This window comes from Sinocyclocheilus anshuiensis, unplaced genomic scaffold (genome assembly GCF_001515605.1).
Source record: "Sinocyclocheilus anshuiensis isolate Anshui unplaced genomic scaffold, SAMN03320099.WGS_v1.1 scaffold86, whole genome shotgun sequence".
Taxonomy (NCBI): Eukaryota; Metazoa; Chordata; class Actinopteri; order Cypriniformes; family Cyprinidae; genus Sinocyclocheilus; species Sinocyclocheilus anshuiensis.
The window spans coordinates 4115659-4129441 of record NW_015547662.1 but is presented as its reverse complement, the minus strand read 5'-3'; the positions used below and the strand labels follow the sequence as shown (position 1 = coordinate 4129441).

General features: G+C 35.4%; 1 protein-coding gene across 1 annotated transcript; it reads left to right on the top strand.

Annotated features, from left to right (window-relative positions):
* On the top strand, positions 1-12298 carry melk (maternal embryonic leucine zipper kinase). Its single transcript, XM_016504541.1, has 19 exons — positions 1-233; positions 419-499; positions 619-699; positions 810-895; positions 1068-1184; positions 1273-1416; positions 2245-2313; positions 2674-2766; positions 2864-2962; positions 3076-3144; positions 3229-3327; positions 3598-3684; positions 4968-5096; positions 5276-5428; positions 6583-6853; positions 8328-8433; positions 10015-10174; positions 11123-11145; positions 11838-12298. The coding sequence occupies exons 3-19, from the start codon at positions 636-638 to the stop codon at positions 12013-12015; spliced, it is 1947 nt and encodes a 648-aa protein (XP_016360027.1). The 5' UTR covers positions 1-233; positions 419-499; positions 619-635; the 3' UTR covers positions 12016-12298.
* Positions 12299-13783: the final 1485 nt, after the last annotated feature.

The following is a 13783-nucleotide window of genomic DNA, read 5'->3' as shown; positions in this document are numbered from 1 at the left end:
TCGTAACCGGAAACAGGAACTCTTCTGACGTAGCAAGTGGGAAATTCAAATTTTAAAACATGTTCGAATGAAAGATGCTTTGGCAGTTTTAATTTTATATCACATTATAAACATATGCAATTGCGAGTAACAGAGTAAACTATTGACTCTTTTTTTAATTACATTCAAACATTTTTTATTGTTTTGAACTCGCTTATATCGGCGTTTTAAAGTGAATCATTGGAGCACAGCTGGTGAGTTTGTTCAACATGTTGGTCAAAACAAGCCATTGTTATGACTGCTTTCACTACAATTCATCTGTTAACTTGTGTTAGTTTGACGCAAGTATATTTGGAAATTTGAACCTTTGTGGAATATGCATCCAGTACTTTGCTCCGAGTCAATAAAGTTAGTAATGTGAGCTGTCTTTCCACATTAGAAACCAATCGAGAGCATTAAAAAAAAAAAAGAGAGAGAGAGATTTTCTAAAGATAGTGATCCCGCATTGACAGAGTGAAAAGTAAGTATAAAAGCTACTCCTTGTGGTTCAACCTTCTGATTTGTGTTTTTGTTGCAAACGTGAATTGTGGCCTTAAACAATTGTGTCAGAGTAACTAAAAAAATGCTGTTTTGATGCAGGTGTAAGTGTCCTCAGCATGCCTCAAGACAGCACTTCTGAACTTCTCAAGCACTATGAGGTTTATGAAACCATTGGCTCAGGTAACGTTCATTAATTATGCTTTTATATAATGCTTTAGACATGCATTTGAGAGAAAGTCGTAAAAGAACATAAATAACTAATTTAGTTTTATTCCCATTCTAACCCATAGGTGGGTTTGCCAAAGTCAAACTTGGTAGACACATACTGACAGGAGAGAAAGTGGCCATTAAAATAATGGAAAAGAAAGACCTAGGGGTAAGATCTTCTCCTTAAGATTGGCCTTTAATTTTACATTTGCACAAAACCTTTTGATGATTAAAGAGTAAATATGGAGATATTGTTTAATTTATTTCAGATTTAGATGAAATACCTTGTTGGCATGTTGAAAATGTTCTTTGGAAAAGAAATGCGTGTTACCTGTTTCTAGGATGATCTGCCCCGAGTTAAGATAGAGATTGAGGCTATGAAGAACCTCAGTCATCAAAACGTGTGTCGTCTCTACCATGTCATTGAGACGTCAAGCAAGATCTACATGGTGCTTGAGGTATGTTTCCTTGAAAGTGATTCTGATGCTTAAAGAAAATGCATTATGCTTCGTATGTTTATATGCATGTATCGTGCCGCTCTCTCAGTACTGTCCTGGAGGAGAACTGTTTGATTACATCATTGCTAAAGACCGGTTATCAGAGGAAGAGACCCGAGTGTTTTTCCATCAGATCATCTCTGCGATGGCCTATGTTCATAGCCAGGGTTATGCCCACCGAGACCTCAAACCGGTGAGTTGGTTGAAAAGAGCATTTAATTTCTAAGTAGTTTAAGCATATACTGAGTTCTCCCATTTAAAGGAACAGATCACCCAGAAATGAGAACGGTCTTAAAGGAATAGTTCACCCAAAGATGACAATTTGCTGAAAATGTACTCGCCTTCAGGCCATCCAAGATGTAGATGAGTTTGTTTCGTCATCAGAACGTCTTGTCTGAATCGGGAGAGAATGCTCAGATCGAGCACGGTTTACAAAACAGTTCTAAACGAATAAGTGGGTGGATTTTGATGTGAGAGGATAACAGGAGATGGACTTTTTCACTGGAGGGAGCGTTATTATGGATTATGGACTCGTATTTTGGCCAAAAGCGAGGGTTAAAAGTTAAAATGCCCTAATGATGAATTTGTTTCTCACAAACACGCAGGTTTTCACTAAACAAGAATTTAGGAATTGGATTTGAACTGAAGTTGTCGATTAATTGTGAATTATTATGATGCTTTTATCGGCTGTTTGAACTCCCATTCCAAACCCATAAGGCTTTATTATGTGGAACACAAAAGAGGAATTCAGAACACTGTGCGCACTCCTCTTTCTCGTTCAATTACAACAAACAGGGACTGATGCTTTAAGGCTTTGAAAAGGACACAAAAGCACTATCAGGAGTGTGGTCCAACTTGTATCCCAAGACTTTTTGACTTTATGTGATTAGCTCAGCGTAAGAAACCGACTGAAGGATATTCAGAACATGAGGGTGACTAAATGATGATGGTATTTTCATTTAGGGGCGAATTATTAAGTTAACCGTGTTTTCTTGATACAACTGTTTCTTACTGACCTTAGGAAAACCTGCTGATCGATGAAGATCATAACCTAAAACTCATTGACTTTGGTCTTTGTGCCAAACCAAAGGTGTGTATCCATCTATTACTATGTATGTTTTCTTTTAAGTCAAGTCGCATGCATTTATATGGCACTTTATACAATACAGATTGTTTCAAAGCAGCTTGACAGTAAACAGGAATAATAACCGTGTTCATGTGCAAATCCATCAGTTATGAAACGACTTCATTTTCAGATGTAAAGCAGGTACAGATTGTTTCAAAGCAGCTTGACAGTAAACAGGAATAATAACCGTGTTCATGTTGCAAATCCATCAGTTATGAAACGACTTCATTTTCAGATGTAAAGCAGCTTGTTGTTTTAAATAATATGTCCATATGTATCAGTGCTTTTAAATAAATATTGAAATATTGTAAAAATTGTAATTAGGGCGGTTTGGGTTTTGAATTGCTGACCTGCTGTGGCAGTCCAGCATACGCGGCTCCAGAGCTCATTCAGGGCAAGGCTTACATCGGCTCTGAGGTCAGTGTGCCATATGTGTTTCATGTCCTACATGTTTGAAAGCAACAACAAATTAAGCGTGTGTATTACTCGTGATCTCATGGCACGTGTGTTTCAGGCTGATGTGTGGAGTATGGGTGTGTTGCTTTACGCTCTACTGTGTGGTTTTCTACCCTTTGATGATGACAATTGTATGGTCCTCTACAGAAAAATTACAGTAAGTTTATTTGTGTTCCACCACGGTTTATAATCCGTGCATTTACTAGGTTACTGAAATAAAAGCAAGTTTGTATAGCATGTATTGTGCAATATTGGCTTGTGTTTTGACAGAGAGGCAAATATAGCAACCCGCACTGGCTTTCACCTGCTAGCATTCTGCTTCTAAACCAGATGATGCAGGTACTGTGCATGGTTTATGTGTCTGTTTGATGTTTTTAGGTAAGGAAATACAATTTCATAGTAGTTTATTCCCTTCTCCTGCAGGTGGACCCAAAGAGGCGTTTGACCGTGAAACAGTTGCTTGATCACCCTTGGGTTATGAAGGGATACAGCACACCAGTGGAGTGGCACAGTAAACATCCCGTAAGATCAGCTCTATAAACATGCTTATATGCCTCCAAGATCCAGTTAGTCAAGTGAAGCCAATATTGTTCTTGTTAGACATTTTTTGGGCTTTAAAGCTTTTGCTATTCTTATTGATTTCTTACCTATAACAAATTATTTCTGCTTTAGTTCATTTAAAGTCTTTACAGATCCATATGACCTTAATATTTTTATGTTAAATTGATTCAATATTAGAGAGCTTTTAACTTCCTAGCTGTATAATTTCCTTTGTGTGTTTGTTCATTTTAGTTGGGTCATATAGATGAAGACTGTATCACTGAAATGGCAGTGACTTCTAAACAATCCAGACAACTCACAATCCAACTTGTGTCAGAGGTACTGAGTGATTCCCCTGATTTAAAATGAATATTATATTTGTTAATATTAGAATTCATCAGTATTTATTTGTGATTGTGATTACAATTAAAAATCTATTTTAATAGTTATTAAAATGTAATTTATTGCTGTGTTCAAAGCTGTTTTTTTAGCATCATTACTCCAGTCTTCAGTGTCACATGATTCTTCAGAAATCATTCTAATATGTGACCCTGGACCACAAAACCAGTTAAGGGTCAATTTTTCAAAATTGAGATTTATACATAATCTGAAAGCTGAATAAATAAGCTTTCCATTGTTGTATGGTTTGTTAGGATAAGACAATATTTGGCTGAGATACAACTATTTGAAAATCTGGAATCTGAGGGTGCAAAAAAATCAAAATATTGAGAAAATCGCCTTTAAAGTTGTCCAAATGAAGTTCTTAGCAATGCATATTACTAATCAAAAATTAAGTTTTAATATATTTACGGTAGGAAATTTACAAAATATCTGCATGGAACATGATTTTTACTTAATATCCTAATGATTTGGCATGAATTGGCATAAAAGAAAAATCAATAATTTTGACCCACACAATGTATTTTTGGCTATTGCTACAAATATACCCCAGCGACTTAAGACTGCTTTTGTGCTCCAGGGTCACATATGCTGATTTGGTGTTTAAGAAACATTTCCTGTTACTATCAGTTTATTTTTCAAGATTTTTCGATGAATTAAAAGTTCAAAAGAATAACATTTATTTGAAATGGCTAACTTTTTTAACAATTTCAAAAATCTTTACTTTTGATCACTTTAATGTGTCCTTGCTAAATAAATTAATCTCTTTAAAAAAACTCCAAACTATAATTTACATGCAGTTTTAGTAATAATTTATGCACATGTAGCAAATAGTTGCAAATTGTCCCATGTTTGCATCTGATTAGATAATTTTATTTTATAAAAAAAATTTGTAAAAAAAAAAAAAAATGTAGAATGAAAGTGAAATAATTTCAAAACTGTTTATCAATTGATGTAAAAATAAGATGTTGAACTTTATTGAATTTTATGGAATAACTGCTTAATAACCATTAGATAAAGATAACCACTGCAAAGAAAGGCATGAAATCACTCTGCGTGAAATTAATTAATAGCCATGACCACTAGATGTCAGTAGATGCCAGTGCATTGGCCAGAGCTTTACCTAGTGAGATGTGACTTCTTCAGAATTCCCTGTTATAAACAAGAGTGTTATACATCAATCACTCAGAAGAGAAATCTTTACTCTCTGTGTGTTTCTTCAGTGGAAGTATGATCAAATGACTGCCACCTACCTTTTACTGCTGGCTAAAAAGCGGCAAGGCCGTCCTGTGCGTCTGAGAGCAGAATGCCCCGTGATTGACCGCATGTACTCTCCTCTACAGGACATACAAGTGAGTTCAGTATTCACACATTTAGGAGCAGTATGAATGCACAGTGGCCAGCTCATGCTACATTTATTATAAAAAAATGTTCATTTATGAATATTACTGTAGTCATGTTTTGCTTGCTGTGTAAATGCTTATGTAGCTGAAGTCGTTGACAGGAGTATGATTTTGTGTATGTGTCTCAGCTGAAGAAGAGTCAACGCTTCAGTGAGGATGATGATGGTGTTCACCCAGTGGTGCTTGGCTCTATGGTCTTCACTCCTGATTGCTACGATGACGAGAATCCCTGGACCCCTCTCACACCCAAGAACACACACACCACAAACATTCCACGCATGGTTAGCCTCTATGTTCTCTTTATTTGTCTGCTCTTCCCTCTTGTCCAATGCTGCTTATACAGCCAGTCTTTTTTCCTGCATTCAGCTTCCTTTTTATTTCTCCACACTCTCCTTTTCTCTTACTGCCTCTTACTTGTTTTGTGCAGAACACCAGTTGGTCTTCCTGAATTACTGTGATAGTGTTGATAGAACTGGATTGTGTTTGGTCAGTTTAATAAATACACTACTGGTAAAAAGTTATAAAGTTGAAAAGTTAAAGTTGGAATAATTAAGAGTTTTTAAAAGAACTGTCTTATGTTCACCAAGGCCACATTTATTTCAGTCTTCAGTGTCACATGATTCTTCAGAAATCATTCTAATATGCTGATTTGGTGATGCTTAGTATTTTTATAGATGTTAAACCATCGTGCTGCTTAATATTTTTGTGGAAACCATAATATACTAGGCTTATTCGTTTATTTATTTGTAAAAAACATAATACTTTTTTTCAGCAAAGACACAATAAATTGATCAAAAGTGATTTTTTTTTCATATAAAAGCTGTTCTTTTAAACTTTATATTCATCAAAGAATGTATCGTGGTTTCCACAAAAATATTAAGCAGCAAAAACTTTTCAACATGGATAATAGTAAGAATCATTATTAATATTTGAGCACATAATATTTGATACCTAAGCAGCAAATCAGCATATTAAAATGATTTCTGAAGGATCATGTGACACTGAAGATTGGGGTAATGATGCTGAAAATTCAGCTTTGATCACAGGAATAAATTACATTTTAAAAATATTTAAATAGAAAACCGTTATTTTGAATTGTAATAATATTTCATATTACTGTGTAATCGAATTAATACAGCCTTGGTGAGCATAAGAGACTTATTTCAAAAACATAAAAAAATCTTAATTATTCCCCTTTTGACTGGTAGCGGCTGTTTAGGGAAGTTTATGAACTTGCAACCTTTGTATTAGAAGCCCAAATCCTTTATGAATCCATAATTAACATCTTATGGCAACAAGAAACTAATTTCAACACATTTAACTTCTGTGATGCGTTTCAAAAATAAAACCAAATGTTACTAATGGAAATAGTTCATGCGGTAGCCCAGAAAGCACTTTATTTACTAATTGTTGTGAAAACTTTTGTCGTCTTCAGATGTTCACCTCTGAAACATCAGAGAAGAAGCGGAATGAAATGGGCTACTCCCCCATCACAGAGCAAGGGAGACCCCGTCGACAGAAGCCAGAGAGACGTGAGAGAACCAGAGAAAATAAAGAGAATCTTGCTGTGACAGCTACAGATGGAGATGTTTTTGCTCTGCCTGCTCCCCGAACTCCGATGAGCAGCAGAAAGACCAAATCCAACAGAAATGTAGCGACAACACCCAACAACAACATCACTACCACCAGCAGCGATGCAAACAAAGGTGAGCTAGATAATGAATCAGTTAAACATCACAGCAAGTGTACACCTTTGTTGTGATAATCCAAATATGCTTTGTTGAACTGTTTATTGTATATATTTTTATTATTATTATTATTCATTTTGTTTCTGCATCAATTTACATATGCTGTATTTTTGGAATTTTCCTTATATGGTGGCCTCAAAAGCTAAGGGTCAGTAAAGATAAGATATTTGTTTATTTATTTTGAAAGAAATTAATACATTTATTTAGTGGATGGATGCATTAAATTGTTTAAAAGTGACACATAAGATGTTTACAGTACAGTGGCAGATTGGAGTAATGGCTGCTGAAAATTCTGCTTTGCCATCACAGGAATAAATTATGTTTTAAAATATATGAAAATAGAAAAAACTATTATTGTAATGAGATTTCAGTTTGTTTGTTTTTTACCATATTTGTGCTCAAATAAATGAAAGAGACATCTGGTGAAAGATACATCTTTCACAAACATTAAAAACTTACACTGATCCCAAACCTTTAAACGGTAGTGTATTTGGACATCTGAGCCACACCTAATATAGGGCATTGCATTCACAAAATATAAAACCAAGTGCCATCTGCAAACAATTTTTAACTAACTTCACTTTTCTGTGTAGATGTCTGAAATCAGTTCTTCTCAAGTTCACACAGGTGTGTTAGAGTAACCACAAGCAAAGTTCATCACAATAACTATGAACATGTTCCACTAACATCTGAAAATTAGAAAGTACCCAGAAATGAAAAAATGTGCTTATGTTATTTGTTCTTACAATTTTTACCACTTGCTTTAATAATTGTATTATATAATGTAAAACAGTTTATCCATTTTTAACATTATATTGGAATTATGAACTCCTAGGGGCTGGGATATATATTTTTTTTTTTTATTTAATTGAAGGAAATGACCGCTGAAATCTGAACAAAAGCATTGATAGTGATTTATAGTGGTTCTGGAGATAAGGTGTAATCAGGGCTCTCACTGCTGGGTACACCTGGATCTTTCCTCTTAACTTCATTTATTCACCTATACACTCATTTTCTGCAAACACTGGATTTTTGAAGTCTTTCAGCCCTGTACTGCAGATGCTTAAATGGCATATCTAGAGTTTAAAAGAACATACCTAAAAATAGTTTTTTGTGTGTGTTCCTACATTGTCAATTTGTCATCTAGCATCTATAGTTTGATTCAGTTGACCAAAGTCTGAGTATGTGTCTCTATATGGGCACAGTGTGTCTGGGGAAAAGTCTTCATGTCCCAACATCCACTGTGTCCACCTCGTTACTGTCACACACCACCTCCTGCACTGGAACGGACAGGTGCACACTGGGGACAGAGTGTGTGTGTGTGCATGCGCTAGTGTCCGAGACAACTCCCGAAGCACATACTGACAGGTGTACGCTGTTCACAGTGCTGCGGCAGCATGTAGTGACACGTGTTTATCCTGTGTGTGTGCAGGAGCAGGCAGTGCCACTAAAGAAGTGTCCCGCAGGAGAGAGATGGACCAACAGCAGAGCGGGCAACAAGGAGAACTGGATATACTGGCTTTCAGCCCCGAGAGAAGGTAGAGAACTTTCTGTATTTTGAGAGGAAGAATGGAGTAGAGGAGGACTGTGGGATTTAAAGGGGCCCTATTATGCTTTTTCAACTTTAGTTAGTCTGTAATGTTGCTGTTTGAGCATAAAAAAGATCTGCAAAGTTACAAAGCTCCACTTCAAAAGGAGATATTTTATTTAACAGAAATCACTTTTCAAAAACTACAACGAATGAGTCGATTGGACTACAACGCATATTTTCTGGGATTTGTGACATCACAAATATCGACGAATGGGACGAGACCTGGTTGAGCTGCACTAGAGAAGGCAACGAGTGTTATCACTATGTCGGAGACACGCTAGCTTTCCCAAGACAGACGAACTTAGAGTGGTTACAATCATCCGGGTTTAAATCGCGCTCAAATTGATTTGATTTTGACGCAATATTTACACTAAAGCTCGCAGGCGGCTATGGTAAGGGGCGTGACATTTCCCGACCAGGCGCCAAGTGGAGCCAATCACAACACATACTGGCCCAGCTAACCAATCACAGCACATTTCGTCTTTCAGAAGGCAGGCCTTCATTTGATACAGGAACTATTCGAGCCGTTCATGCCAGACTGGGGAGAGAGGTGTTGTAATAATGTAAAATATGTGAAAAATAATGTGTTTTTCGAACAACCTAGTATGAGAGCATGTTCTAGTACACCCCCAAAACAAAATCAAGACTTTGTAAAAGAGCATAAAAGGACCCCTTTAAAGGTGAAGTGTGTAATTCTGCCCCATGAGCAAAATTTTTTTTTTTACTTGTTTGTTTTAATTTATATACATCATTGACACTTCACCTTTAAAATAAAAAATGTTTCCCACTGAGGTCAACTTTACTTTTTTGGGCCAATGACACTCAAATATACATGAACTTTCAAAAGATACATTTAACTTTTTTTATTTTATTCTTTTTTTTTTAGAGATTTTTAAATATATTTTTTTATGTTTTTATTTTTTAGTCTCTTATGTTCACCAAGGCTGCATATTTTTTTAATCAAAAATACAGTAAAAACAGTAATGTGAAATATTATTACAGTTTAAAATAACTTTTCTATTTTTATATATTTCTGTGATGTCAATTTTCACATTTCACATGTAATACTGAATACAGAAAACAGTTGTACTTAATTTTGTGGAAACCGCAAATACACATACATCTATATATTTATATATTAAACGGTGTAAAAGTGTTTGCTGTCACTTTTGATCAATTGTCCTTGCTAAATAAAGTGTAATCTTTGTTAAAAATCATCTTATTGACCTAAAATTTTTGAACAATAGTGTAATTATTTTTATTTTTCATGTCCCTTTTGACTCTTTTGAGTTAACAGGCCATTTTTTGCTTGATCTGTATGACCTGATGTCAAAACCTTCTTTGCATTTGAAATGAGATGCAGCACTTGCTGCACTTACTCTTGCAGATTACTGTTGAGTCATTTATAATTTTAACTAACCTTATTCTTCAGTAATATGATCTTGGCAAAGCCTGTGCCGCATTATGGTAGATTTGCAGTTATAGAAATGGGCAATTATATTCTAAACTGCGTTTCCCACATGTCCAGGTCTCGATCTCTGGACCTGGCTGGCTGTCAGGTGGACAGTGGGCAGAAGCGGAAGGGAGGTAAAGTGTTTGGCAGTCTGGAGAGAGGCCTGGATAAAGTCATTACAATGCTCACACCCAGCAAAAAGAGAGGACCTCGAGATGGACCACGCAAAATTAAGGTATCATTCGTCTCGTTTTTACATTTGTGCTTAGTCTTTAAGATTGTATTGTTTGTCTGTTGTTCTCTTGAAATGCCTAAAATGTCCTTGTTTTTTCATATTCCAATTATTTAGAATTATGATTTGGCATGTTTGTCACTCAGTTGCAACCAGGAACATTGTTAACTAAACTTTCAGAAGGGATAGGTCATCATTTATTTGCTCTCATGCTGTAAACCTGTATGATGACGACTCTTTCATTGAATGCAAAAGGAGATGTTTAACAAAATGTCCACGCTGCTCCCTTCCATATAGTGGATGTGGATGTTGCCCAGATATAGTCAAGCTCAAAAAAACAAACCTTTTTGACTCCAAGGTCTGCCATTGTCCACAACAATATTTGAGGGCCCCATGACATTTCCAGTTTTCCATGATTTTCTGGATAAGGATTAAAGATAAGTTTTATTTTTTTTAAATATGTTTTTTTTTTTTTACTCCCAAGTTCTACAAATATTTTAGAGCTTGGCATAATTAGAAAAATGTATATTCCTTATATAAATTCCAATGGAGTTATAAGATTTTATTAACTTGCATGATTCTTTCACTCTAGAAATCTCACTTTTATCTCACTTCATCATATATGCAGGTTTTCGAGACTGTAAGAAGCCAAATTTCTTCAAAGAAAACAAGTAGTTGTTGAGGGGTTAAATTATAATAATATCTTGATGCTGAGTTGTCCCAGCTTATTTTAATGCTTAAATTCCCTGGTTCATAACCACTGCCTGAAACCACAAAAAAAAGGAGAGAATTAGACCAAAAAACATGTGTGCTCTGTTTGAGGAACAGAATGAATTTTATTTGAGGTCAGTGGAAGAATGAAGGTGTGAAGAAATTATAGAATATATATATATTTTTTGGTTTAACTGTCACTTTAAACGGACATTTCACCCCAAAAAAAATTAAAATAAGAATGTGGACTTTGTTCAGAAGGGGTAAGTTAAACTCTTAAATTAAGTGTTTCCTGAAATGGCAATTCAAATTAGTTTTTCTGCTAAACCAGTGGTTCTCAACCAAGGGGACGGGGCCTCAGCAAACCTCAGCAGTATTTTAATTAATAATTATTATTAATATATTAAAATTATTATTAATATATTAAAATCTAAATTAAATGCTAAAAAAAATTTAAATATAGAATATATATATATTTTTTGGTTTAACTGTCACTTTAAACGGACATTTCACCCCAAAAAAAATTAAAATTCTGTCATCATTTACTCACTCTCAAGTTGTTCCAAACCTGTATGTGTTTCTTTGTTTTGGTGAACACAGAAGAACATATTGTGAAGAATATGGGTTACCAAACAGTTGCTGGACCCTATTGACTTCCATAGTATAGATATTTTTTAACTATCCCATAAACATTTGCTTCATGTGTCCATAAATTTAAATAAAATTTTACATCTTATATCCGATATTTATTTCTATTTTCCCTCAATAACTTATTTTTATTGAAGAACATAGTTCTGGAATATAGAACATAACTTGAAGGGGGCGCCCTTCAAATATTGTTTTGGAAAACGGGGCCTTTGAGTCAGAAAGGTTGAGAACCACCGCTCTAAACAAAATAACTTGTTAACTTGGTTAAATTGTTATATGGTATCATAAGGTCCTCTTTTTCTGTTAGCTATACTCTGAAGTGCCACACACAGTCAGACTTTGGAAAGGTGACCATGCAGTTCGAGCTGGAGGTTTGTATCCTGCAGAAGCCTGAGGTGGTCGGGATCCGTCGACAGCGGCTCAAAGGTGACGCCTGGGTGTATAAACACCTGGTAGAGGACATCCTCTCCACCTCCAGCATCTGATGTCGCTCTTGTTTGCCCACCTGAGTTTAATGGGGTAGATGGAGTCTGTTTGATGTCCATTACAGAATAACCTCCAGTTCTACTTTATATTTCATTTGACCATGTCCATTAGTCTTTGGCATGTGCAGGAGGTGGTACAGTATTATTTTGTCATGTTCTGCCCTTGATAGAAATGCAGATATTTTTGTCACTTTATACTGTGCATCCTTCTAATTTAGCAATAAGCAGTACTCGTATAGCATTATGGCAGCGATTGCATCTTATTTGTCTTTTGTTTTTATGTCTGTCTCCATGATATAGTGTCAATGTCATGTTGTATTTGTTTTCATGTGTAAAGTTTCTAATCTGTTACCCTTTTCAAAATGTTTGTCATTTTGTTCATGTTTCTATTTGTGATCATGTCAGTCTGACTCGTAATTAAATAAATCTTTTTAACATCTATGTTTCAATGGATCAGTGGTGTATTTCAAAATAATATTATAGCAAATAAGATATTTTCCTCAGTTCAGACGTATTAACCCTACCATTATCCCAGTCAACTGCCCACAGCAACATAAAACACAAAATCTAATTTCATCTGTAAGCAAGTGTAGTTCATATGAAATATTCAATGTTTTAAATAAAAGCAAAATGGAATGTTGGTACTTTCAACAAATTCAAAATTAATTTGCCATATTGCAGAGCTATTTATATGTTTTTTTCTCTGTTTGAAATGAACTAAATTTCAATATTATGAGCAGTAAATGATAAGTCCTTCTTCCAACCCGTCTTTTTGCTTTACCCTGAATAATCACTATTGTAAGCCGAATCGAGAGCTGTCAGGTCTGATTTCGTGGAAAACTTCACACACGCGGGAAACTTCATTTTGCCTTTGTGTGTCACGTCATATCCGTAAACAGATCAAATTAGCTTCTGGATGTGGCTAGTGTACGACTAGCTGAAGCTCAAAGTTAGTTGTGACAACGAACGAGCCACAAATATTGAGCATGAACCACACAAAACTGTAAACCACAGGGGAATTGGTTGTAAAAACAAAGAAACTCCAAAAAGAGCACAGTCTACAAGCCGAAAGAGATGAAGTCCGGAATAAAACCCGAATCAACATTGCAGTCTTTGGTTGTGATGAGATCCCCGAGATTTGAAAGCCCCAGCTTCCTTACTCAACGGGTAAGATATTTTATATAACTAATAGACCGCAATGTAACTTTAACAGTAGTGTGAGTTCATTATATAGCGTTAGCTGAATTGTGTAATTTCATTATGGGCTGTTGTAGTGCTGGATTTTTATTTTCAATGATACATCTATTGGATCGCCAAATTAACGTTTCAGCTGTCTAATTAGTCAACTTGCGACCCTTTCTATCCTCACTGGTTATCTTGAGCCTGTGTTTTGGTCTCATTTAATTCACCGAAATGACAACATGTAAACTCACGTAACATCTTAACATAATTTAAAAACATAAATATTTTCAATCAACATAATTTTTGGATTTCTGTGTGCCAAGAGCTACATTTATACTGCAGAATAGCAGTGCCGAAGCACAACCACAAAAATGTTCTTCCGCAAGGTTCGTGCAGTTTTATATCTTAAAGGATTAGTTCACTTCCAGAATAAAAAATTCCTGATATTTTACTCACCCCATGTCATCCAAGATGTTCATGTCTTTCTTTCTTAAGTCGCAAAGAAATGAAGGTTTTTGAGGAAAGCGTCCAGGATTTTTCTCCATATAATGGACTTCAATGGGGACCAACAGGTTGAAGGTCCAAA

What these genes read in the sequence shown, in the direction of transcription:
- melk (XM_016504541.1), top strand. Translation starts at nt 636, where the DNA reads ATGCCTCAAGACAGCACTTCTGAACTTCTCAAGCACTATGAGGTTTAT. An exon ending in TTATGAAACCATTGGCTCAG is followed by an intron (nt 700 to 809) that starts GTAACGTTCATT and finishes TCTAACCCATAG; the next exon opens with GTGGGTTTGCCAAAGTCAAA. An exon ending in CAATCCAACTTGTGTCAGAG is followed by an intron (nt 3,685 to 4,967) that starts GTACTGAGTGAT and finishes GTGTTTCTTCAG; the next exon opens with TGGAAGTATGATCAAATGAC.